The sequence below is a fragment of the Thunnus thynnus genome, chromosome 5, assembly GCF_963924715.1.
Source record: "Thunnus thynnus chromosome 5, fThuThy2.1, whole genome shotgun sequence".
NCBI classification, from domain to species: Eukaryota; Metazoa; Chordata; class Actinopteri; order Scombriformes; family Scombridae; genus Thunnus; species Thunnus thynnus.
This window is the reverse complement of record NC_089521.1, coordinates 31,843,734-31,870,987: the sequence shown is the minus strand read 5'-3', so window position 1 is coordinate 31,870,987 and position 27,254 is coordinate 31,843,734. Positions and strand designations below refer to the sequence as shown.

The 27,254-nt window shown below is 43.4% G+C and overlaps 1 protein-coding gene across 3 annotated transcripts; it reads left to right on the top strand.

Annotated features, from left to right (window-relative positions):
* The first annotated feature begins 626 nt into the window (after window positions 1–626).
* On the top strand, window positions 627–26,826 carry LOC137183582 (zinc finger C3H1 domain-containing protein-like). 3 transcript variants are annotated; one of them, XM_067590739.1, is made up of 35 exons: window positions 627–1,375; window positions 2,428–2,832; window positions 4,407–4,609; window positions 4,739–5,225; window positions 5,430–5,635; window positions 6,713–6,836; window positions 7,246–7,340; window positions 7,461–7,652; window positions 7,737–7,898; window positions 8,662–8,799; window positions 9,134–9,252; window positions 9,369–9,509; window positions 11,150–11,324; window positions 11,917–12,045; window positions 12,514–13,164; window positions 13,392–13,492; window positions 13,924–14,055; window positions 14,143–14,264; window positions 14,379–14,480; window positions 14,570–14,698; window positions 15,399–15,576; window positions 15,660–15,846; window positions 15,932–16,120; window positions 16,441–16,678; window positions 16,831–16,936; window positions 17,808–18,006; window positions 18,305–18,399; window positions 19,722–19,829; window positions 20,209–20,313; window positions 20,409–20,571; window positions 20,873–20,973; window positions 22,829–22,930; window positions 24,361–24,400; window positions 24,913–24,975; window positions 26,219–26,826. In XM_067590739.1, the coding sequence occupies exons 1-35, from the start codon at window positions 790–792 to the stop codon at window positions 26,381–26,383; spliced, it is 6,438 nt and encodes a 2,145-aa protein (XP_067446840.1). In that variant the 5' UTR covers window positions 627–789; the 3' UTR covers window positions 26,384–26,826. The 3 variants fall into 3 exon arrangements, with proteins under 3 accessions (XP_067446840.1, XP_067446841.1, XP_067446839.1); XM_067590740.1 differs by having other exon boundaries at window positions 4,736–5,216; XM_067590738.1 differs by having other exon boundaries at window positions 4,736–5,225.
* The last annotated feature ends 428 nt before the right edge of the window (window positions 26,827–27,254 follow it).

Below are 27,254 nucleotides of genomic sequence, written 5' to 3'. Positions count from 1 at the left end.
CTACAAGACTAAGACCCCTGAATAACTATTTGTACTGAACATTTAATGTGCTTAAATGCATATTTCACCATTTTAAGAAAGTATATGACCGTCCCACATTAGTAAAACCAGCTGTCCCACATTTAAAACCACATTTTCTAAAGTGGGACAGTAAAAAATTGACTGAAATAAAAAATATGTAACATGTTTTCACCATCTTATAGCATATTTTGGTGCTTGAATATATCATAAACACAATCTGATCATTATGACAGATTTATATCCTCAACATTATATTTCTCTAAATCCTTTGCCACTGAGCTTTGACTGGAAGATTGCTCCAATCTATCTATGGCATCACATGTGTGAAGTCATGTGATATCCATTACACTCCGGTTTATTTGACATATGTAGCATATGTGGGAAAATATCTTATTTTTTATTACTTACTTATTTCATATATATACTTTTATATACTTTTTTGATACAGAGAAGTTCTATTTGATCAATTTTATCATACTTATGACTAAATTCAACATCTCTCTCTCTATATATGTATGTTTGTGTAAAAAAATATAAAAATATGTAAAAAAGTACATGTCCTTATATGGGTTACTTCCAGTCTCGTACGTCTCGTTGTATCGCGATAGTTGGATATCAGCACGGAAGAAGCTAAGCTAGCTGTGAGCTCACTGACTTTCCTTCAACTGGTCGGTGAGACGACAGAATGAGTTTAACGTCTATAATCCGATGAGTTTACGAACAGCGATTAGCTGGTGACGGTTGTTTGTTTTTTTATTTTACATCAATATGGATTTAAACACAGTTAATCGCTCTCCGAGAGAGGAAGGGGAGCTCGAAGACGGAGAGATCTGCGATGATGAAACCGAGGAGAGTGTGCCGATCCGGCGGGGGGATGGGAACAGGCGCGGCGGCGGCGGCTGTGGTGCTCCTCCACGGACACGAAAACCTCACCTACACCCCCACAAAATGCTGCCACACATGGGCCACCCGCCGCCAGATTTTCGCCTCTTAATGCCATACAACCTCGGACCTCACACACACGGCCCTTTCCCCCCGAGCCACAGGCAACAGTGCGAGCCTAGCGGGCCCGACCGGCCTCCCTCTCCTCTGCCTCTGCCTCTGCCGCCGCCGATGCCGATGCCGCTACCGCTGCCGCCGGGACTCGGTCCTCACTGCGAGCCGAGCCCACGGTCCAGCTTCTGGGAGCGGAGTCACGGCGCCCTGGGGAGGTTCAGGCACCGGGCCATGCCGAACCGTGGACGCGGAGGCTGGAACCGAGGCAGCCGGGGCGGTGGAAACACCAGAGCTCCCCCAGGTCGTTACGGGCCCGGAGAGAGTCACAGCAACAAGAAGGACTCTCCCCTGAGAAAGCGTATCCTTTCCTCCTTTCTATAATTGTTATAGCACACTAAGAATAAACATCAAGGGCCACTGATTGAATTATAGTGCACCAGGGGCCTGTGAATATTTAAATACCCGAGATAATACTATCATAAAGTTCTGGGCTGACACAAGCAGAAAGATTTGTCTGTGTCAGACTTGAGTTTCGTTTCCTTTTAAAAGGGTACTGTGGGTATGTGGCACTTAACAGTTGATCATGACCAGGTTACAGTGTTTCTATGTTAATGTGACATTTTATTTATCCAGGTGACTGTAGGTTTAATAGTTTGTTTCTTTCCATCCCCCCTCAGTGTTTCCAGTCTGTGTCATGTTATTTAAACCCCTGAATTGAGCTGGTTTTTAAATCCTTATCAGACCTGCTATCTTGTGTCCAGACTGTTAAGTTTATAGCTTCAACATGAATCTGCTGATCGCTTAGTCAATATAACATCATAAACCAGTGAAAACCACCCATGACCGTAACCCAGAGCACAAGTTGACATCATCAAATTTCTCATTTTGTCAGACAAACAGTCCAACACCCAAAATTATTAATTTCCTTACAATGAGAGAAACAAATTCTCATATTTGAGAACCTAGCACCATCAAAAACAACTTTTAATGATCAATCTATTATCAAAATAGCTGCTGGTCTTTAATCGACTGTTTGTTGAAGCTGTAGTTTTCCTGCACTAATGTTGGATCACATGTCAAAGCTGGTATGTAAATGTGCCACTGCATGTGTGGACTGGAAAATGAAACCCATAAAACAATGATGTCACCTCGTGCTCTAGGTTTTATTGACATTTTCGCTGTTTCTGATGTTTTATTAAGTGAACAGTTGATCCATTAATTAAAAAATAATCAGCAGATGAGTCAGTAATGAAAATAATCATCAGTTGCATCTTTAAACTAGCAAAAATGCTAATATTCACTGCTTCCTGCCTCTCAAATGTGAATATTTGATGATTTTCTTTGGGGTTTTTATTAATAATAACTGTTAGTTGCAGCCGTACTTCTACTTTCTTTAACATTTAACTCCAGAAAAGCCGCTGGGGAGGAATCAAGCAAGAAAAGCGGCTCACAGTGTTTCCAAATCAGACACCAGTGTTGACGAGTCCTTCGAGGACTTGCTGTCAAAGTATAAGCAGATTCAGCTGGAGCTGGAGTGCATCCGTAAGGAGGAGACCATGGCTCTGGAGCCCAAAGGTTCCCCTGAGAGAGACGAGGCCTCGGACCACGCCGCCAGTATTGCAGAAGCCAAACCAGTAACCGAAACGGCGAGAGTTCCGAGTCCGGCAGGAGCAGAGGAGACTCCAGAGATGAAGAAAGTGTTCCAGGCCTTCAACATCAAACCGCTCCGTCAGAAACTTCCAACGCCTGTTAATCTGGACGATCCCAAGAGGAAATGTGGCGAGCAGGTCAAGAGTGGTGACGGAGAGCAGGAGGGTGAGTGAAGGATGTGTAGAAGATTAGAAATACAACACTGGAAATCAGACAAAATAATGACTTTAACGTACTGTGGCTCATAAAAATAAATCATTAAAGCTTCACCACATTTCTTTAAGAAATTAAAAGATTTATTGTATTCTGGTTTAGGAACTGAATCCCTGAATGACCTTTAGTTTATTTATATTTCTTTAGACGTCATACAGGGAAATGAACCACAGTGCAACACAGAGCAAACATTAATGACGTGTGTAAAACAATAAATAGCTGGAAGACTAATAATAAGTATAAACTGTAAAGTAAAAGTGAACATTAAAGGTGCAAACACCTCAGAGCTTAAAGGATTAGCAGCTAGCTAACTTATAAAAAAAAAGGTGCAACAACATATTTGCTGTAAACAATTCTAGAGCTGCAACAATTAATTGATCAACAGAAAATTAATTGGCAACTACTTTGATAACATAGTAATAATTGATAATAATTACGCAATTTTTTATAGCAAAAATGGCATAAAAATTCTCTGGTTCCAGCCTCTCAAATGTGAATATTTAACTCCTCTATGATAATAAACTGATTATCTTTGTGTTTTGGACTGTTGGTTGGACAAAACAAGACATGTTGAAAAGTCACCAGAGGCTCTGGGAACGATTATTCGATTAATTGATTAGTTGACAACTATTAAATTAATTGCCAACTATTTTGATAAGATATTGTTTTGAATCATTTTTTAAGAGAAATAAGTCCAAATTCTCTGATTCCAGCTTCTCAAATATGAACATTTGAACATATGGACATTTTCAGACGTCATTCCACGCTTTGGGAATTTTTTGGACCAAACAACTAATCGAGATCACTTATCACTAACAACTAATCGCTTATTTGAGAAAATAATTGAGAGTTGAATCGATGATGATAATAATCGTTGCTTGCAGCCCTAAAACATGTGATCAACATTGTTCACAATTTGCTGACATTTTACAGTCCACATGAATAATTGATTTATCAAGAAGAAACTCTGTAGATGAATCGATAATGAAAATAATCGTTAGTTTCAACTCTGAACCTTAATATAAAGAAATGACTCGTAGCTTCTTCCCTACAGTTCAGTAGATTGTCAGGCACAGTGCAGTCATTACTTTATTATTAGATGATTTTTGCTGTTTGTATTTATTTAGTTTTTAAACTCTGATTTGTTGATGGTCTTCCAGTTTATGCGCACATATGCCTGTATTTAAGACGATGTGTTGGAAGTAATATGTAATTATATACAGTAATAAAGGGCAACTTTTGGGGTGTTTTATTTTGCCGCAGACACTTAATATCTTCAGATATTCTGTATGTTTACATTCCTCTGTGGATAAGTCTGTAGATATTGGGAAGAGACACATGTCTGTATTGTGTTTAACATTTACAGCAGGTCCTTCAACATGCTTCTGTAGGATATTCAGGTGAACTGTTGTGCATCTACATGTTTATAAACTCAAACTACAACTTAATAAAGAAATGCGGAATGTTTTGCTCTAACCTTTTGAAGCGTCATTAAGTCGCATTTTAAAATCTGGTTATATTTCCAGGTGAAGAAGAAGAAGAAAAAGCGACACAAGTGGGAGCAGAAACCGAACAAAAAGCTGATAAAGAGGTAGAGGAGACGAAGAAGATGTGTTCGTGCTGCAGCGAGGAATCGGAGGACGACGGGAAGGAGAAAACGAAGAAGGTGTGTTCGTGTCGGAGAGAATCGTCGGCTTCCAGCGAGGACTCCGTCATCTCTCCAGACAAGGTAGACCTGAGATCATGAAGCTCTTTACTGCAGGATGGAAGTACAGGACTGTAAAGCAGCCCGGTCAACACGTTCTCGTTAAACAGTTTGTATAATCGTCTTTTTCAAACTTCTTTTCTGCTCCAGCAGCCGGTGGTGAAGGTGGAGGAGGAGGAGCTGTCGGAGCTGCAGCTGCGTCTTCTCGCCCTGCAGTCGGCCAGTAAGAAGTGGCAGCAGAAGGAGCAGCAGGTGATGAAGAGGAGCAGGGAGCGGATCACCAAGGCGGCCCAGGAGAAGAGTTCCAGCTCCAGCCCGACTGCTGCTACTGCTGCTGCTGCTTCTCCTTCTGCGACCAGCAGACAAGTCAGGACAGAGAGAGTCACCACCAGGTCCGCCTCCTCTGCTGCTGCTGCTGCTGCAGCTGCTGCAGAGAGGAACAGAACCAAGTCCAAACCACAGGACCGGGAGCGGGACAGGACCAAGACCGGGGCCAGACCTGGAGACAGAGACAGAGAGAGGCTGACAGACAGAGAGAGGCTGAAGCCGAGTCCTAAACCTGGACCTAAATCCCCGCTGGAGAGGAGCAGAACTGCAGGAAAACCCCACATGACCAAGAAGATCAGCCCAGGTGAGAAGGGTCCGTATCTGCCTGTTTACCTGCTTACATCTTGTTTTCAGATTTTATCCAGTCACATGTTTAAAATCTTCATCTTGTTTCAGTACGGGCCTTGAAAAACCACTGAAAGGCCCGACGCTGCACTCTCATCAGTAATCACGCACACCGACTACAGTTAAATTACCTTCTTTGTACCTCATGATAAATAATCTTAAAATCTCTCAGGCTCTGCGGCCAAGCAGGCGGCCAGGAAGCAGCAGCTGAGGACGTGGAAGCTGCAGCGGCAGCAGGAGGAGAAGCGACGGCTGGAGGAGGACGAGCGTCGCAAACGAGAGGACGAAATCCGCCGAATCCGTGACCTCTCCAACCAGGACGAGCAGTACAACCGATTCATGAAGCTGGTGGGGGGAAAGATGCAGACGCGCAGCAAAGTAAGACGCTTCATGTTCAGCTTAAGTAAAATCGAAGGATGTTTATTTTTAACCCGGTCGTGACGTCCTCTGAGCGTGCGTTTATCAAACCCACCGGTTTACGAGACTGAAAACAGCTTTGAGTTAAAACAGTGCAAAGAGCTGCGTAGGTGTGTCGCATCTGGTGCAGCTGAGACATGAAACATGATCCCTGAAGTCCAGATTGAGTAACAGATTAGAGAGTTTGAAAAACACTGCCTAGAGGGTTAAAATACTCTGAGACAGGATTTTACTGCTCTAGGGGCAATAATGAGCACATTACACTGCACTTAAAAACAAAGATAAGATTTCTACTGCATCTGAAGTGTTTTCTAACATTATATTTCAGTTTTACAAGAGAAAAGACTTCAGTGTTCAGGACTAACTGGTTGGTTTGGCAAATGCACATCTGGTTAACTTCCTCACCTCTGATTATTCGTTACGTTTTGAAAGAACGTATGTAAAGAAATGATAAAATCTGGAGACACAATTACTTTCCAACAACAGGAGAAGAAGTGGACAAAAAAAAATCCAGAAATAAGCATTCTCAATTGTAAAGAAGCAGATAAAATACACTTAAATGCTCTTAAAAAAAATCCCCCTTTAAAAGAGAAGAAGAGAAAGTGGGGAAAAGACTAACGACACAGATAATGCTTTATCTGCTAATGATATTACTGCAGCCACTAATTCTAAAGACAAAATATCAAGAAAGACAGAGGACTAGTCAGCAACAGAAACGGCAGATGAGCAGTTTCATGGCTGCTGAGATTCACTGAGAGCACGAATTTAAAGAAGAAGCGTAATTTAGGAGCAGAACAGAACCAGATTCCTCCAGGATCCTGAATAAAAATTTTGATTCCTCATTAGTTTGTTCTTTGTCCACCATATGTCGTAAAGAACTGGAGTCAGTGTCATGTGACGGATGAATTATCTAGCTTTGTATTTTATATCAATGTTAGCAGCTGTCATGTCTCATCATGCTGAAGTTACATGAACTCTGTTGTGTTGACACTGGAGAACAAACAGTGAAGAAATGTATGTTTGTTTTTTGTCCTTCAGTCCAGAGATCGAGAACACAGGAAGTCAACTGGTAAAACAGGCCTGGACGCCTCAGGGAACCTCTACCAGTATGACAACTATGACGAGGTGGCGATGGACACAGATAGTGAGACCAGTTCACCGGGTGAGCAGCCAATCAGTGATCTAGTAACCAGTATTGTGTGTGTGTGTGTGTGTACACAAAGTCTGATATATCTTATTCGTCTGTGCTGTAGACCTCTGTTGTTGTCCAAAAACTATTAAAAACATGTCAATGAGCCGCACCGCTGCACTGGGTGACATGTTCCTTCATCATGAAGAGTTTAGTCATGTTAGTTTGTTTAGAAACGGCTCTGAAGACGAATAACAGCGATCACATTTTCAGTCTCTGGAGAGTAGTTCTGTGTAAGGCAGACGCCGCTGAGCCCCCTGTAATATTCACTCTTCTTCTTCGTCATCGACCTCGTCCACACACTTTATAAAAGCAGTAAATGAAAACCTTTTCAAACATGAGTCCAGAAGTCTTGATGTTGTTTTTTTTTTTTTGTTGACAGTCCCGTCGCCGTCACACGCTGCGTCCGCTGCAGACGATCCAGGATGTTTCCCTCAGACGTCTCTCTACATGACAGACTCTGCTCAGTTCAGCATGGTACGCATCAAATAACTGTTTCAAATTGTTGCAGATCTGCTTTGTTCTGTGTAAACATCCAGATTTTTCTCTGCGGAGTTGTAGAGTTCAAACATTAATTGAGATGTTTCCTTCTCTCAGGATTTCTCTCAGCCCTTCCTCTCCTCCATGTTGTCGGGCGTTCCTCCTCCGCCGCCTCCTCTCCCCCCTCCACCTGACGAGCTGGAGCCTCCTCCCAAACCGCCCTTCGCTGATGAGGAAGAGGAGGAGGAGATGCTGCTCAGGGAGACCTGTCTCATGTCTATGGCCAACAAGAGGGTGCCAGCCAGCGAGGTGAGCGTTACCGAGGGTTTCTTCTCAGCTGGTCTTATCATAATGAACAGGAAGAATTGAAAGTGTTGAACGTTATGTCTGTAGGAGAAGATCTGCAGCGGTCCTCCCTCTCCAAGCTGTCAGCCTAACGCCAGCGATAAGCAGCCGACCAGAGGAAACCTGAGCACCGTCAGCCTCAACACGGTGCCGCCGTCACGCACTAACAAGTTCACCAGAGGACACCACGCTCCCAGAGCGCCGCTGTTGGTAAGAACCTGAGAGACGAGTGTCATATAATCATTACAGGAGAGTAACGCCTGATACACGTGGGCTGTAATACTTTAACTACATGTATAAGGTCAAGGTCACTGTGACCTCACCTCTGTGCCATTATCTCATGCTTGTGATATCTCAGGAACGCCTGGAGGGAATTTCTACATATTTGTGGTCAAAGGTCAAACCTTTGAATACCTTTTTTTTTTTTTTTTAATGAAATTCCTTCAAAGTCTTCCCTACAAATATGAGTCTGGACAGACATGGATGGAAACTGCAACTTGACTGGTTGGTTTGTGAGAAACATGTCTGTACATGTGTCTGGGCTTTTTTCAATAATAAACCAAATAACAAAATAAAAGTTCATTACAATGGAAATAGTCTTGAAGGTAAAGCCAGTCTTTTGTTGGTCGCTCAGATGTTAAGTGCAGCACATCATGGATTGGATAGATCTCATTGTGGCCGACTGACTCTTCATTTTAGACAATAAAACATTTCTGCTTTTATATAGTTTTAGTATTTTAAACAGCTGAGGGAGTCGCAGGTCATTAAACCTTTTAATTAAACAATGTTGAAGCAGACAAACAGCAGACAGAGCGACGTATAGCGGAAACAAACACGTCCTCCTGCAGCAGACACACACACACGACGACACTCGCATGAGGAAGATAAATATGAAGTTCAGTGTGTGTAATAATAAAAGTTTGTGTCCCGGTGGAGGATTCTCACCTGTTTTTGTCGTCGTGTTTCTCTCCAGCTGCCTCGACACAAGTCGGTGGTGGTTTCGCTCAACGATTCGGACGACAGCGACTCCGACGTGGACGCCGGCAGCTCCTCGCAGGCCATGTTCGGAGGTCTGGAGTTCATGATCAAAGAAGCCAGGAGGACTGTAGAGGTGGGTCACATGTAATGCTCCAGTCTTGAAAGTTGAATAATAACTGTAAACGTTGTGGGTAAAAACACTGTAAATATGTTTATATAATATTACTATGTAAAACTGACAAAAAAAATCCCACTGTTTGGTTGAAACGCCCATAATTCAGTGAAAGTATGGAGTAAAGTAATGAAAAAATACTTTTGGATTTGTGCCAGTTTCATTAAAAAAGGAGGTGAAATTCCAAAACATCATTATCATCTTCTCATAGAACATAAATGAATCACAGCTCTTCTGTCTGGGGGAGGGACATTAATTAATTATTAATTGATTTGTTTGTATCTGACGTTTCCAGGCAGCGAAGCCTAAAGGTGCGTCAGGATCTGAGAAGGAGAACAACCCAGTCAGAACTCCAGAGGCTTTACCTGAAGCCAAGAAGGCCGAGTACCGCCTGCTCAAAGAGGAGATCGCCAGGTATTTCACTCTCAACCACACTCTCACGGCACAGCAGAGATCAGGAAACACTGTGAAGGTCGCTCTGGGTAGGTGTTGGATGTTTTTAAAGATGTTTGCTTTTGTGGCTCCTGCAGCAGAGAGAAGCAGAAGATGTTGAAGGATCACAGTCTGAGCTCCTCCTCGCCTGCCGTCTCTGATTCTGCGGTGGATTCATCAGCGAAGTCCGCAGCTGAGCTGAAGCTGACTGAAGTAGAGAAGGGACTCAAAAAACACAGGTGAAATGTTGTTGGCCGAGATTTGGGAGATGGTAGTTATTATGGTATTCCAGAAATTTTGGGTTGGTGTGCAAAGCCATATTTCTCCATATATACATAAGTATGCATATTCATGTTGTACATCAGTCTGTCTTTTTATCGCGTGAGTGTTTGTTTATACACACTTTGTCTTTGTTCTGGACTGGCGACACCTTTAATGTTGTCTCAAATCAAACACAGCCGTTGTGCACTTACCGGAAATGACGATCGCAAATTAGCATTAGCTAGCGTTAGCATTGGCGGTCAAAGTGCACAGTGAACTCACATTTCACCGTTTTGCCTCTTCAGGTTAGGCTAACCTATTGTTGCTAACTTTGGAACTAACCCCATTCACTTTTCCAGCACTTGGGGAAACAACAGACCTGACTTTTTAGCATTTATTAACTGTTACACTGGAGTCTGTACTGTACATTTATTGCCAGGCTGAGAACTTACCGCTAATTTTTTCCTCTGCCCCGCTCGCATCAACCGTCACTTTCCTGCCGCGCTTTCCCACTCGCCACGCAAACATACTAAGCACTACCCTATTGCTAAACGGAGTTACGCTACCGATATTTAGCGTTATATTTGGCATTAAAAAAATATCTTTTGGCGGGGGTTCGTTGATATTATGACAGGAGAGACGCTAATTCAGTAAACGTTCAGTAAACGTTGAGTACAGTTAGACCCAGCAGTCTCCGTTAGGTTGGGCGAGTTCAAAGTTGTGAAAACAACGGGGGTGTTTTGAATACACCCCCGTTGTTTTCACAGGTAATTTGTTAGTTTGTCCCTCCCGCTGCAGGAAATAATGGATTAATCCTGGAAGGCTACTGATATAGCACCTTTCTCCTTATGAAAGTAACACAGAGATTATTCGACCAATGAGAATTTAGTCGGACGAGAGCATATCGACCAACTAATCGACCAGGAGACTACAGCCCTACAAAAAACACACTGATGGCTTATATCCAACAACAATATAGTGGTGCTTAGTGCTAAAAAACACATGTATAATTTACATTTGTATAATGTGGTGATGTTCACCGTAGTTACAATGCACCTGGCCGCCATTTCCAGTTTGAAAAGTGGTCCCTCCCCTTCCGCTATGTAGCCAAGATGGCGACCATTGATGGCGAGAAGTGTCCATAGTTCAACTTTTTGATTGTTTTGAGTCCACCATCCGGGTATTCACAGTGCACTGCATTTTCCCATACTTCTCAGTGTGAACGCACTTATGCACTCAAAATGTTAAGTGTATGTATGCGATTTGAGACACAGCAGTTGCCTTTATTGAGTATTAAAAGTTCAACATGTTGTGACCTTATAAAGTTTTATATATTCCTCTGTAATGATCGTCTTGTAAGTAGATCAGTTTATTGTTGGTTTGGCTCTGCACGACATCTGTTGACAATAATATAGAACATCGTCAGCCTTTAACATCTTTAACTGTTATCCAGACAAAATATAATTTGAAGACCTCACCGTGGCCTCTGAGAACATTGCCTGAACGTTGAATTGACTAATGGAGAAAATAAATGGCAGATTAATTGCTAATGAAATTGTTATTTGCAGCCCTAATACAGACACAGTAAATCAGTGTACCTTCTCCTCCTGTCACACAGAGACCTGCTGCAGAGGGACGAGGCCGTCCTCAGACATCTGCTGCAACAGGAGCTGAAGAAGAGAGAGTCTCTGAGGGCGGCAGAGACGAAGGTGGCCAAACTGAGGGAGCAGCTGACAGCCTCCGAGAAGATCGTCAGCGCGAACAAGACGCTGCTCAACAAGCTCCAGGAGCAGGTGGGTGGAAACTATCCATTTATTCAGAGTCACATCTGACAATAAACACACAGAATCAGTTTGTTTTACTATTTAGTCTTATTGGTGGAAAGTAAGTGCTACTTTAAAAAATTTTAAAGAATTAAGTCAAATTAATTAAAATGAAAATGTTTCCTACATGAAACATCCCATCATTGTATGACCAGGAGTTAATCAACCTGCCATCTGGCCATGAAACACACATGTCATTAATAAAGGTGCTGTTAATAATAACGGATACTCCTTGATCTGACGTTTTCAGCTTAAATCAGTTGCTACAGTTGTCAAGACGCCGTCTGTGCACACTGGCACAACTCTCCTGATCTCTGATAAACATCAGTGATAAGAGGAAGCAACCCTTTGTTTACTTGTGATAACGGGTTGATTATCTTGTTATCTCGAGAAAATGAGTTTTGTTATCTTGAGACAACAAAACTCAACGAAATAATTAGTTAATTTGTGATCTCGAGATAATGGCATTTAAAAAAAAAAAAAAAAAAAAAAATGTAAACATGGCCATTCTCAGCTTCCATACATCTGAGCGCTCCTCCTGTGTGTGTGTGTGTGTGCGCAGGTGCACCGTGTTGAACATCGGGTGTCCATAAAGAAGAGTGTGGCTGCCAAGTTGGAGCAGGAGCTGGTTAAGGCTCTGCAGGCCGCTGGCAGATCCTCGAAACGCCGACAAGACTCCAACCAGACTCTGGTGAGCAACACGACCCTTCAGCTTCATCACAACACATGTTTTTAACAAACATAACTGATTTGATTTTTTTAGAAAGTGGCTATTGGTATGGCATCGGTATTGATTGTGCAAGATCATGTGATCAAATTCAAACCTGTTTTTCTTGCTGTAATCATTCCTCCTGTTCATACTGACCATTAGAAGATCCCTTCATAATGACCTTACAATGGAAGTGATGGGGGACAAAATCCACAGTCCTCCTTCTGTACAAAAATGTATTTAAAAGTTTATCTGAAGCATATATGAAGCTTCAGCGTCCAAATGAGTCAAATCAAGTAGATATCTTTCAACGTTACAGTCTTTTTAGTGCCAGAGTCCCTCTATTCATAGACACTAAAGGAATAAAGAAGGATCGTTACATGTCTGATTAGTAATTGATGAATGTATTACTTGTAGCTTGAATCTGCTTTTGTCTGTTTCCCCTCTCAGCCCAGTAAGCTGCAGCGTGTGGACGGAGCTTCTCTCGGCTCGGAGCGTCACTTTGCAGAGCTGATCGCTCAGAAGCAGCGGCTGCAGCAGCTGGAGTCCGAATACGCCCTCAAGATCCAGAAGCTGAAGGAAGCTCAAGCTCTGCGCAACAAAGGAGTCGCTCCAGAGCCGCCCGCAGAACCACGCTCACGAGCTTCCACGCCCCCCGACCCTCAGAGTCAGCTGCCTCCTGCCTCCAGCCCCTTCCCTCTGCCCCAGCCCTCCCTGCACGACCTCACCCAGGACAAACTCATCCTGGACAGCGAGGACGTCCCGGAGGCTGAGGATCACGAGTCAGAATCCACATCTGCACCCGCCGCCGCCACTACCGCCACCGCCAAAGGCACCCGCCGACACTCCTTCCGTCGGTCGGACTCAAACTCCTTCACCAAACCCAACCTGGAGCAGCTGAGCTCGACGCCAGCTAAAGACAGCAACACTGCCAAACCTGCCAAGACTGTGAGCAGCTCCCCTGAGCCTGCAGAGATGATTGCAGGGCTCGACATGGACTCTCTGAAACTGAGATACCAGCAGCAGGCGCAGCTGGGAGAGCTGCTGCGGCTGGAGCTGCAGAAAGTGGGAGAACATGTCGATAACCTCCCAACTGGAAAGGTGATAAAACCAGAGCTCTGACCCTGCAACTGCAACACACTAAGAGTTTACTTGATCTTGTGTTCATATCTAAATCTAAAGGTTTTATCAGACGTAATGTTATTAAAAATGGTCGTATTCTGACTGCAGATAAGAAAACAGTCACATAATATTTTGAATAAATTCCTCTTCTGTGTTTTTCCATACCCTGACTTTGGTCTCCATGGTTACATGTGTTGACTGTGCAGGTGGTTGCAGTGGAGATGGACGCCGCAGCAGGAAACACAGAGCTGAGGCCTGTTCCCTTTGGACCGTATCACAGCCCTCTTCTGGTCTTCAGATCATACAGGTAGACTCCACAACTGGCTCTACTTTTAACGAACAGTTTTCATGTTTTATTGTAAAAAAAAAAAAAAAAACATTGAATCAAAGTAGAATTAATGTGACTTTTTTGACATTAAAAGTTATTTTTCTGTTGATCAAAGTGCAAACAAATCTCTACAAAGTGATTTAAATGAATTACAAACATGTTAGTAGTTTTCAGTGTAGGTGCAGTCAGCTGGTTTCAGAATGAGTCAACAGGAGATCACCTGTGTGTAGTCGAGGTGTTTGAATTGATTGTAGTATAAATACACTTGTATCTGCAGTATAAATACACTTGTATGTGGAGGAAACACCAAATCTACTTTGGTTCAATGTTGTAAAACAAAACAATAAAGGAAGGTGAATTACTTTCTGTTTGAAGTGTTTAGATGAATATCTGCATGTTTTCTCTCTCAGGTTCAGTCCGTATTACAGGACCAAGGAGAAGTTGTCTCTGAGCTCGGTCACATACAGCAACACCATCGAACCAAAGAAGTGTTTCTGTCGGTTTGATCTCACAGGAACCTGCAACGACGACGACTGTCGATGGTGAGAACATGTTGATTTAACTCTGTTTACCTGCTGCATTTCCTTTCTACGCTGTTTAATGTCTGTTTCCTCTTCCTCTGCATTCAGGCAGCACATGAGGAATTGCACTTTATCTGGAAACCAACTGTTCCAGGACATCCTGTCGTACAATCTGTCTCTGATCGGCTGCTCTGAGAGCAGCTCGGACGAGGACATTAGTGCTGCAACAGGTGGGCCTTCAAAATAAACATCTGTCCTGATATTCTTAGAACACAAAGTGTTTTCAGTCAGTCGTTGGTTGTTGTGTTTAAGAAAACCAGAATGTATTTGTGTCTGTTTTGTAGAAAACTATATGAAGAAGCTGTTTGGCACAAACAAAGACCGAATGGGAGTCGACCAGAAGGCTGTCCTCCTCGTGAGCAAAGTGAACGAAAGCAAACGCCACGGTTTGTGAACCTTTCTTTAAACACAGATTCTCTCGGTTCCAAATAAACCGTTTCCTGACTTGACTTGTGTTCTCCTCCTCGTTTTCCAGTCCCTCCTTTCACCACCTTTAAAGACATGAGGAGGTGGAGACTGAAGCCGTCAGCGCAGACTAACCTTCACCCTGAGGACGACAGCGAGGAAGAGACTGCAGGTGGAAACACGACGCAGGGAAGATACGGTGAGGGAGATGTTTAATGGCAGCCTCAGACAGCCAGGAGTTTAATAAAGCTGGAAACGGTTAGTCTGGAATGATTATTTAGGTTCCAAGTGTAACACAACTAGTAGGACAGTTACAACAGTTTGTTTACTTTGTCTCCATCCTCTACAGCAGTGGTCTCCAACCCCTGGGCCACGGACCGGTACTGGTCCGTAGGTCATTTGGCACCGGGCTGCACAGAAAGAATAGATAACTGACATTATTTCTGTTTTATTTATTATCTAAGTCTGAACAATGTTTTATTTTGAAAAATGACCATATTCCCTCCATTACATCCGTCTATGATTTACTCTTGTCTCGGTCACGTTAAACGTTACCATAGCAACCAGAGAGTGTTAGGGGGCAGAGAGGATGTTACTCATGTTATGATGTTGGCGTAATGTTACAAGGTAGCTGCTAATAAAGTTGCTTACGAGTAAACAGTGGATTCAGGTTTATTATTATATTTAGAAAATACCACAGTTTTTATGTCGGTCGTATCATTTTAGTTTGTTGTATTTATCCGCCGCACCTCAAAGGCCGGTCCGTGAAAATATTGTCTGACATTAAACCGGTGGTCGGGGACCTCTGCTGTACGGTGTAACGCTGTTAGCCCCCCCAGCCTGAACAATTTAAAGTGATAAGTTGCTGATGTCTGTCTGTTAACTGTCTCTCTGCACAGACGACGGCTCAAAGACCAGCCTGTCTGCTTTGGATGTGTGCGTCACGTCAGAGGACAAACGTTATTTTATCAGTGAGACAGACGACATATCGAACCTGGAGACGAGTGTCCTGGAGAGTCCCCGAGACACTCAGCTGTGGATTAAACTAGCCTTCAGATACCTCAATCAGAACGAAATGTAAGTCACCATGACAACCAGCTCACTTTCTGTGGTTTTTTTCATTGTGACATGAGATTATGATGTCGTCTCTTCGTCTGTAGCTCTGCAGCCGAGTGTTTGGAAGCCGCCTTGAACACGTTGTCTCGCGCTCTGGAAAGTAACTGCGACAACCCCGAGGTGTGGAGCCACTACCTGTCTCTGTTCTCCAGGCGAGGCAGCCGGGAGGAGGTCCAGGAGATGTGTGAGATGGCTGTGGAGCACGCGCCTGACTACAGAGTGTGGTGGAACGTAAGTCCTGATCTTCACCAACAACCAAAGCTCAGCATTTAAACTATAACATAAAATGAGCAGCATGTTTTTGACTTCCCTGCAGTATCTGAACTTGGAGAGCTCGTTTGAGGGGAAGGACTACGTATGTGATCGTCTGCTGCAGTATCTCCTCAGCGAAGCCTCCTCTGGTGTCACAGAGAAACTCTCCTTCCAGCTGATGGAAGCTCTGCTCTACAGAGTCGACCTCAACCTGTTCACAGGCAGGATGGAGAGCGCTCTGGCCATTTTACAGGTGAAACATGATGAGATTTAACAGCAAGAAAACGACTAAAAACGCACACAAAAAGTGTTTTAACGTACTGAAATGATGTTCTGTAGTTTAGTCGTATTTGATTCGTTTTAATCCCACTTTCTCACTGGTGAATAAGGCTCACAGCAGTTAGATGAACAGATTAGAGCTGCAATGTTTAGTCAATTAGTCGATTAACAGGAAGTGAACTGGCAGCTGTTTTAATAATCGGATAATCAAACGTTTAGTTAGAATTTTCTTCTCTGAGATCAAATAACTAAAAACATGATGATAATAATAATTTGTATGTCTGATGATTTCAGAACGCGTTGAAATCGGCTCTCGAGCGGAGCATCGCTGACCATCTGACGCCGAGTGACCGGGCGTTGATCTGGCTCTCTTACATTCACCTGACGGAGTTCGACCGGCTGCCGTGCAGCCTGTACGACCCGGCGGAGTCAGGCCCGTCCCGGCTGCTCAGCAGAGAGCACTTCCTGCTGCCCTGGAGAACGCCGCAGGACATCAGCACGCCGCTCGACATCCTTATTGCTCTCTTCCAAGGTACAGACCAGAAGAACACAAGACGACACAACTCGTCACATTTAATATGTCGCAGTGATAATCTGATTATTTAAAGGTAACAAGCCTAAAATTCATAAATATTCGGACACAGATTTTAACACAGAAAACACTGTTGTCTCTTTGTTTGTAAGACGCCATCCATCAGTGCAGCGATGAGTCTTTGTCTCAGAGCGAGAGGACACTGGCCTGTCTGCCGCTGCACTCAAACCTCATCTTCCTCAACAAGCTGCTGGAGAGGTGAGCTCACTGCTGCTGCTGCTGCCGCCGCCACTGCTGCTGCTGCTGGGAGGACTTTAACGTTTTTGTTTCATCTACAAAAAGTCATTTAGTGTGAAATCAAAGCACGACCACACATGCTTCTGATGCAGGACGTGTTAAATTTAAGGTCAAAGTTTCTCAATTTGAAAGGTGAGACGTAGAGCTGCAACGATAAATCTATTAGTCAATTGACAGACAATTAATCTATTAATTACAACCATTTTTATAATAAAATCTTTTTGTCTGTTTTTAAGCCAAAATCCCAGAAAACTGATGTCAGTTACTCCAAACTTTCTGCTTTTTTCTCTTTATATCATTCTAACTGAATGTCTTGAATGTTGATCAGACAAAAAAAGTACTTTTGAAGACGACATCTTGCCCTTTGGGAAATTTTAACGGGCATTTTTCACTATTTTCTGACATTTTACAAACTAAACAATTAATAAGAGTAAAATAATCTGCAGATTAATCGATAATGAAAATCAATAGTTGCAGCCATGGTCACAAGTGTGTGATATTTGTGGAAGTAGCTGTAGAGATCTGCCAGCCGTATTCATGAGAGACGACATATTTACAGGTTTTTATGTGTGTAAACTGCAGCGATACGTGTGGGTTTAGGTTGTTTTTTATTGTTATTTATTGAGTTTTCATCAAATTTAAAACAACATATTAATATCTTTAACAGAAGGCGAAGCCATCGTTCTCCACAACACTGTAAAAATGAAACAGATTGTCTTCCTCAGATCAGTTGATATAATTTATATATTACAGTTTAGATGTACTGCATGTTTTTCCTGATTGAATTGTTTGAGCAGCATATCAAAGCTGTTGTCTCTGTGCGTCCCTGAAGGTTTGACGAGGGCATCGTTCTGTGCGAGTCCCTGCTGGAGTTTTGTCCGGAGTCGTGCACGCTGCGAGACGCTCTGGCCGACCTCCACTTGAGGAAAGGAAACGCTGATCAGGCGGTCAGCATGTGGCTTCACGCTCTGGCAGAGTGTCCCAACAACGCAGAGGTCTTCTATCACTCCTGCAAGTTCCTCATGGCTCAGGTGAGTTCATTCAGTCTCGTATTTAATCACCAGCTGGTTTATTCGACAAAGCAGCTGCTGGTTTTAAGGTTCTAATCTTGACTTTAAAGTTTTATTCCAGTTAAAATCACAGTATCAAACACTCAGCTGTCATCCTGCAGTTGTAGGAATACTTTGTCATCAGTAATTGTGTTACCATTTGCTACTTTTGTAGCTTAACTGTACTCTAGGTTATAATTTTAACCATGTTGCACTCGTAGATTCTCACTATAATCACATTAAATGTTAATTTTTTCCTGCTGTCTGTCCCGTTTCGCAGGATAAGTCCAGCGCCGTCGTTCCTCTGTTTCGAGGATTCATCTTGTCTCTGTGTGAGGATGAACAGAGTCAGAAGAAGCCTGTGGACGTTCTGCGGTGAGTTGTTGTAGTTTTTGTACTCAGATATCTATGATTTTATGGGGGAATTATGAGTTATTATTGTGCACAACTCCAACATGAAATTATTCATCCAGCAACATGACTCATATTAGAGTAGGTATAATAATAGGGAAATAGTCCTCCTTGTTGGACACACAAGAGAGGTCAGTGAGAATTATGATTGTTATTAATCTTAATTATGATTTTGCAAGGGTATAGGTCTTTTAAGGTTAAGTGACTGAGATGCAAACACAAGAAAACAAAAAAACAAGTTCACTTTAATTACATACACATTTATTACTAATACTACAGCTACAAGTACTAAACACTACAACATTTTACAGACAAGACAGAAAAGGGAAAGGGGAAACTGGTACACAAGGCTATAGCTAGTGAATGTAGTTAGTATGAGAGACCTGATAAACAGATGAGATGCCTTAGAGGCAGGGAGTCAAATCAACAGTACAACAGCTTAGTTCTGAATTGCCACTTTGAAATTACAGATCATGAAAGCACCACAGTTTAAGCAAGTTGAAGGTTTTGTAGGACTACTTGCTTGCTCCCCGGGGTTGCTTCTTGTGTTGAGTGGAGTCCGATATGCTGGGGTGAGAAGCTGGAGTCTGGATCTAGTCATGATGAATCACATCTTCAAACTAGCAAAATGTAAGCTTTCAACTGGCATGGCAGAAAGCAAGAAGACAAAGACAAAAGCAAGAAGAACCAGCAAAAAGCAGCAGCCTAAACAAACAGCTTAGAGCCTCAGATAAGACATGGTTTTAAAGTTTCAGTCTGCCTGCCCAGAAGATGCATCCTGGAGAATCCCAGGGGTTGCAGAGTTGTGAATTGGTCTTCCCATCTTGCTGGAAGGATCAAAGATTGCTTGGGTCAGTGGTCTGGTTTGGTGACCATGCAGGAGATTTGGGGGGTGGGGGTTCCTGATCTAATCCTTTCTGTTTGCAGGAGGTTATTTAAATGGTCTGGTCAGGATTTTGGGACTCTCACTTATATATTATTAGCCAGCATTCCTGGGGAGTTGAAGAAAGAGCTAGTCTGTTGTTTGAGGCTTGTGCTGTCGAGGCTCTTTACCCTACATTGTGTTGAACTGAATATGAAAGCACAACTACGCTAGAATTAGACAAGTCTGTGTGTTACTGTGAGACATTACATTAAGACTTAAAATAAGTGCATTCAAACTACTTTGCATCAGCCAGATTATCATCCAATATTGTGAGTGTGTCCCTTTTTAAACAAACAACTAAAAGTATGTTCAGTTTTACAGTACAAGCTTAAAGATTTTTGTTGTTGTTTCCTCCTATCAGGCACATCCTTGGTTTTGCCACTGAAGAGCTTGTGTCAGGTCCGATCATCAGGAAGGAGCTTCAGGAGCAGCTCAGCCAGCAGATGCCCTACCTCCACCTGCTTCACTGGTGTGTTAACTAAGAAGTTTCTCCACAGTCGAGGCTTTCACAGGTCCTAATTGTTTAGACCTGATCTGAAACAGAGTTGTGGATATCCGACAAATTTAAGAAACAAGACACCTGATCTGAATAGACCTAAAGATAATTAGAACAGATCCAAAATGTTGTTTTTTGTTGCTTTTTATTGAAATATCTCAACATACTAGAATCATCATTGTGAGTATGCTGGTATGCTGATGTTAGCACACAGTCTTATGTCTTATTCTGTCCTTTCAGACTCATGACAAATACTTTGAAATATGTTCTATATAATTCTTGATTCCCAGTAGAATACATGTGGTGTGTGACTCCACCAGGTTAAGTTGTAATAACTCTGTTATTGTTGCAGTCGCTGGCAGTGGCTGCACAGTTCTGCGGAGGAGACGGTGGACGCCTTCGAGAGAGCGCTGGGATCAGCCATGCCGCTGGAGGAGCTTCACAAAGTCTGGATGGAGTGAGTGTCGCCTGCAGGAAGAAAGATCTACCTTGATGATTTCCTGTAAATAAAAACTGTTGCTGTTGACACACAGACTGTGTTTCTCTCTCCAGTTACCTGGAGTTCAGCAGCAGTCAGCTGTCTCGCTCTCCAGCCAACAGTGAGTCCAGAAGGTTCTCAGATCTGGTCCAGCGCTGTCTGAGCACCGTTCCGTCTCGCCTGGAGGTTCCCTTCAATCCCGCAGAGTTCTGGAGCTGCTACCGCTTCCACAACAAGGCAAGACCCCCGTGCTTTCATGCTGTCAGTCAGAGCAGTGATAGAGGGAAGACTTCACCTGATGTCAGTGAGGAGAGTTTAGAAGGCCTGTGGAAATAGTTTTAGACTCACATCGCCAAGATATTTTCTGTCAATAGTCTAAAACAAAAAGTGTGAAAATTAACTTATTTGGCAAAGTCTCTAAATACATTTAGACCACAGGAAACTTCCTATTTATTGGTAAAAACATAATTCCTGACCGTACTGCTTGTGGATACAAACAGTCTCTTCATTATTTACTTACTCTTCATTGGATCTTCAGGTGGTGTCTCTTTATCTGAGCTGTCTGCCGCAGTCCCAGCATGCACTTGTCCTGGAGAGACTGCGATACGCGATGCCCAACAACACTGAACTGGGTCTCAGGTACACACTCTGTCTGACACGCACTTTAACATGAAACTATAAACACACATCAGATGGAGGTTAATCTATAAAATGACAGAGGCATTGTTTTAAAAAAAACATCATCAGGAGCAGTTTGATGTCAAGAAACAGCAGCTAATAATACCTGATGTGTCAGCTGACTGCATCAATTAGACTGATGAACATGTCAGGTAAAAACTCACTTCTGGGGACCCTAAAAGAAGTGACACACCTGACTTCTGGGGACCCAAAAGGAAGTGACACACCTGACTTCTGGGGACCCAAAAGGAAGTGACACACCTGACTTATGGGGACCCTAAAGAAGGTGACACACCTGACTTCTGGGGACCCAAAAGGAAGTAACACACCTGACTTCTGGGGACCCAAAAGGAAGTGACGCACCTGACTTCTGGGGACCCTAAAGGAAGTGACACACCTGGCTTCTGGGGACCCAAAAGGAAGTAACACACCTGACTTCTGGGGACCCAAAAGGAAGTGATGCACCTGACTTCTGGGGACCCTAAAGGGAGTGACACACCTGGCTTCTGGGGACCCAAAAGGAAGTAACACACCTGACTTCTGGGGACCCTAAAGGAAGTGACACACCTGACTTCTGGGGACCCAAAAGGAAGTGACACACCTGACTTCTGGGGACCCAAAAGGAAGTGATACAGCTGACTTCTGGGGACCCAAAAGGAAGTGACACACCTGACTTCTGGGGACCCTAAAGAAGGTGACACACCTGAGGTCCCATATGAGGTCCACATCTGCTCCTGATGAAGGTTTCTAAGTAAATCTGAAAGCTTGAGACTGGAACGATGCCTCTGTCATGTTATAGAGTCACTCTACTCTGATATGTGTTGAGTATCAGTTTATCTCCTGCATGCTAACATCTCTGTGTGCTTTCCACACAAAGTTGGCTTCATGTTTGGTTTGTTGATGTGACTCGTAAATGTTTCTGAATTTACCAGCTGCTCTCAACAGATAAACACTCATCATGTTGGGATTCTGATCTGTTTTTAAAACTATGAATTAGCTACTAATACTGCTATTAGCTGGTGAGCTTCTGTGCTGCACCAGACACAATAACCAGTAGAAGAACAGGCTGTGGGATCCTGTCTGTGTCTCGGGGGCAGTGTTATCAATGACTACATTTACATGCACAAAATATTCAGTTTTTTCGTCCTTATTCCGAAAAAGGCAATATTCCTACCAAGCTGTTTACACAACTAATGGAAATGAATATCCCACTAATATTCTCATTTACATAGAGGGGTTTTTTTAGGGTTTCCCTCTGCTCCGGTGGGAACTGGAATCACAAGATCTCCGCAGGCAGTGAAGCAAACCAGCGAGGTGAAAAACATTAGTCTGATATTTATAATATAAATATCAAGCAGCAGCTGATATTTGATTCCTCGTACCTCGGTTGTCCCATGATGTTTACTACACTTCCGAGTGTTTTTAGTGCATCACACCGAGTCGTCACCATCAGTCAGGATAATAACCTCCGTCCCCGTCCTGGAGAAGGCGTGCTCTGTTTTTCCAGCTTGCCCTGAACAGCTCTCCACTCTTATTCCTCTCCTCTGTCTGCCCTCCAGCTCCAGTCTATGTCATTTTGCCAGCCCAAAGAATGCTCTTAAAACCAGAGTAATACCGGCACATCCCACATGTCTTAAACGGAAAATGCTACATTCGGAATAAGGCCCAATTCGGAATATCCAAACGGACTATGCTGTTCAAATGACCCGTATCAAATTCAGAATATTGTCATATATTCAGAATGATAGTGGAATATTAGTGTGCATGTAAATGTACCCACTGTTGTTGGTGTCAGTGCTGATCTGTCGCTGCACAGGTTGCTGCATCAGGAGTGGCAGGACGGAAACATGGAACATCTGAAATTCCAGGCCCGGATGTTGACTAATAACGCTCCAAAGTGTTTGGCCAACTGGAGAATGTAAGTGAAGAAGATACTGTTTACTGAATCGAACAGTAAACAGTATCTTTTTTATAAATCATGAAGCTGGTGATATTCTATATGTTTCTTCTTGTCAACAATAAACCAGAAAAGCACCAATTTTATCACATTGGCTTCATGAATCGACTCATCTCAGCTGCTCCACCTTCACTGCTACTGCTGTCTGTACGCTGTGACGTTACAGACGTTGTTAAAAGACGCAAGACTACAGGACGCGTCCTCAAGTGTAGCAGAAAAACAGAGAAAAGGCGCAAGAAAGAGGCTGAAGAGACCAGCTGTTAGGAAATTTAGGGCTGCAATTAGCGACTATTTTCATTATCGATTAATCTGTTCATTATTTTTTCAAGTAACTGATTAGTTGTTTGGTCTATAAAATGTCAGAAAATGGTGAAAAATGGTGATCGCTGTTTCCCAAAGCACAAGATGACATCATCAAATGTCTTGTTTTGTCCACAACCCAAAAGATATTCAGTTTACTGTCATAGAGGACTAAAGAAACCAGAAAATATTCACATTTGAGAAGCTGGAATCAGAGAATTTGGACATTTTTGTTTTAAAAAGTGACTCAAAACACTCAATCAATTATCAAAATAGTTGGCGATGAATTTGACAGTCGGCCACTAATCGATTAATCGTCTAAAACGTTGCATCTTTAAGGAAATGACGTTTTCAGTCATTCTGTGATAAATCTCATCAGTCTGATGTATTTTAAATGATATTTGGTTCAGACATTCCTCGTCCTCTCAGGATTAATTGCAATGACTTGTGATCCTCTGACTTTTCATCAAGCGCCACAAGCAGCTCAAAGTATGAGCTCGGTGATATATCGAATTCAGATCTTCGTGTTTTTGTTTTTTGCATGATGTGTGAAAAGTCTAAAGTTTGAAAATCAAGTTCTTACAACATGCACACAAAGTTTATTATTAGTCAGAAAGTAAAGTAGATGCTAGCGGACACATTAGCCGTCTTTACGTGAATTTTTGCTCCACATGTTGACCTGCTGCAGTTTGCAGGACTGCGGTGACTCCAGGTGGCGAGCTGCTCTGAATATCTCTGTGAATTTAATGTCACGTCTACGAAATGAACTGAAAGTGACTCTGCGCGCTGATCTGAGGTCTGTTTGTGTTCGCTGACCAGGAATCATCTCTGGTTAGGAGAGTCGAAGCTCCGGGAGTCGACTGAACAGTGAAGAGATGTTTCTAAAGGTTTCAGTAGGAACCAATGAGCCACAGACAGGAAGTACTAAGAGACAGACTTTGTCGGTTTGAGTCTTTACTTGAGATCTGTGGACAAGAAGAAAAATCTAGAATAACAGCAGACTGATCCTTTTAAAAACTAGAGTGCATTTTTTTTTTTTTAGCGTCTAGTTTTGTAGAAGTGAAGCTGAGGCTTTCTGTGTTTCTCTGCAGATCGATCGCTGTGGAGAGAGAGCTGAAGGAGCGATCTGAGGTGAGTCAGTGATGGAGGAGATGTGAGAGTCAGCAGCCGTCATGGTTCAGAGTTTTCAGGATGTTTTATTGGAAAACAGGCCGATATGTGTAGTTTTAATTCGTTTAATTGATTTAAGAATAAAATAGATTTCTAACAGTGTTTCAGGTCGTATCTGAGGGAATTAAATTAGCTTATTTAATTTATCTACAGTAGATTTGTGGAAATCAAACTAAAAACCGATTTCCTTTTCTTAAAATCTGACAATCAAATCTTTAACTGCTCTGTCAGCTGTTCATCATCCCTCCATGTTTCTGAATCTCATCTCTTCCCTGCAGGCTTCATATCGCCGCTACATACACGTGTAACATGTGTCGGTTTAGATTTTTGATGTGATTTTATTCCACTTTTAGTTTTTTATTCTGTCGTTGTCCTCCGTTGAACTGACACAACACTCCGGTGTTTGGTGTTTCTTCTTCTTCTTCCTTTTCTCCTTCTCTTCTCTTCTTTTTCTTTCTTTTTTTTTTTTATAGGTGCGACTTCTTTATCAGCAAGCCCTGCAGAACCTTCCACTGTGTGCTGCCCTGTGGAAAGATGTAATTTACCCTCCTCAGTTTCTAACACTCACACACACAACACGACACGACACACAAACCAAACACGTTGTCTCTGACACCGTTTACACTCAGTCGCTGCGTGTTGTGTCTTTGGCAGATCAGACAGTCATCAGGAGAGCAGGAAATCACTCCTAAACGACTAAAACTTCTCATTTCTGGTCCGACTTTTAGAACCAGGCGTTTTACTGTTTTTGGGTCGTCTGCTCATTGGATGATCGGCGGTTCGATTCCCGCCTCCTCCGTGTCTTTGATACTGAAACTGCTGCTGATCTGCAAACACAAACTGTGACTGAGTATAAATGACAGTTTGAAATGAAGCCTTTGTGTTGTTTACACCTCACCTGTATATACACCTGTTCACCTGCTGCCCCTCCCCCTCCCTCCTCCTCCTCCCCCCCCCATCCTCTGTGTCCACTCACACTTCCCCACTGTCTCCCCCCCCCCCCCTTCTCCCCTTTCTTTTTCTCTCTCCTCTCGTACCTCCATCCCCCGTCTGTCCTCCCCCTCTCCCCTTTCTTTATGTCTCCACCCTCTCTCTCCCTTGTCCCCCTCCCTTCCTCCCCTTGCTCCTGTCTCTTCCCTCACTTTCTCCCCCGTCTGTCTCTCTCCCTCCTCTTGTCCACCCCCCCTCTGCTCTCCCTTTCCCTTTCTCAACCCTGTGACTCATCCAACCACCCTTTTCCCCTCTCTCTCCCCCGTTTTGTCTTACATCTCTCCACTCTCCCCCTTTTTCTCCACCTCCTCTTCCTCTCTCTCCTCTGTGTCTCTGCCTCTCCTCTCCCCTCTCATCTGTGTTTTCTCCCATGTCTCCATCCACTCTCTCTGTCTCTCTGTCCTCCCTCTTTCTCTCTCTCCTCTCCTTGTCTCTCCCCCTTTTTTTCTCCTTCCGCCACGTCTCCCTCCCCTCTGTCTCCCCTCTCTCCCCCTCCCCTCCTTCTCTCTTCCGCCCCCATTCTGCCTACTCCCCCCCCTTCCCTCTTTCTTCTATCCCCTTCTCTCTCCTCTCTCTCTCCATCTTCCCCACTCCTCTTGGTCTCCCCTCTCCCTCTTTTTCCTCCCCCTGCCGCCCTCCTCTCCCACCCTACTCCCCCTTCCTTCTCTCACCTCTCTCCTCTATCCTCTATCTCTATCCTCTCTGTTTCTCCCCCTACCCTCTCTCTCTCCCCCCTCCTCCCCTCCTCCCCCTCCCTCCCCTCCTCCTCCCCCGTCTCTCCCCCTGCAGCTGCTGCAGTTTGAGTCAGCAGAAGGAGGTAACACAGATAGACTGAGGAGGCTTGTGTTGAGGTGTCAGGAGGTCGGAGTGAGTTTAGTTGAGGTCAGAGCCGCTCACACGGAAGATCTCGGACTCTCCAACATTCCTCTGAACAACAACAACAAGTTATCATAGAATAAAGTCACACTGCAGATGATTGAGTGAGAGCAGACAGAGGTAAGACAGAGGGGGGAGGCGCCTCCCCCTCCTCCAGGACAACAGAAACCCCTCTGCAATGGAGGCCACTGCTGCCTCCTTATATCACCTTACATCATGTACGTAAGTATAGACCTGCTGAGTGACAGTGTTTACTTTGTCTTCCCTGTTTCGTTTCTGTCACTTTTCATTTGGATTTCATTCCTCCCCCCCCTCCCCCCTGTTTATTTTTTTATTTTATTTACCCGGGAGGGGAGTTGGCGGGTGGTTGGGGAGGGGGGGGGTTGTGACCTCACTGTGGTGTTTAACCCCCTGTGTGTTTTTAAAGGATGTTTCCCCCCTCCTGTAGTGATGCTGCAACATCTGCACGTTGTCTTTTCTTTTCATCACGAGGAATAATAATTAAAAAAAACAAAACAAAACAGGACTTTTATTTAGTTAAACTGATCAAAAAGCAAAAACAAACCCACAAACTGAAATTTGGAGTCCAGGTGGAGCATGGCTGCCTGCTAGTATTTTCTATTTGGCTTTTCCATTGTCCCGTGTATTTGTGAGACTGCCACAAAGACTGATGGACGCTGTGACGACCGGCCGACGGGAAGACCTCGCTCACATGCTCTCATGTGCAATCTGTCACTTTTTTTTTTTTTTTTTTTGTCAAAATTCTTCTATATAATGATTAAAGAGTATTATTATTATAGCAAGGAGAGGAGAATCAAGTCCTTCCACTGTTGTTTTTTATATGTTGGATTTAAATGTTATTAAATTATTTTCTGAAGATAAAGAAGAGTCTCCTGAGTTTTTATTGTGTCCCAAGAGTCTTAATATGAGTTCATCTGTTGATTACCGG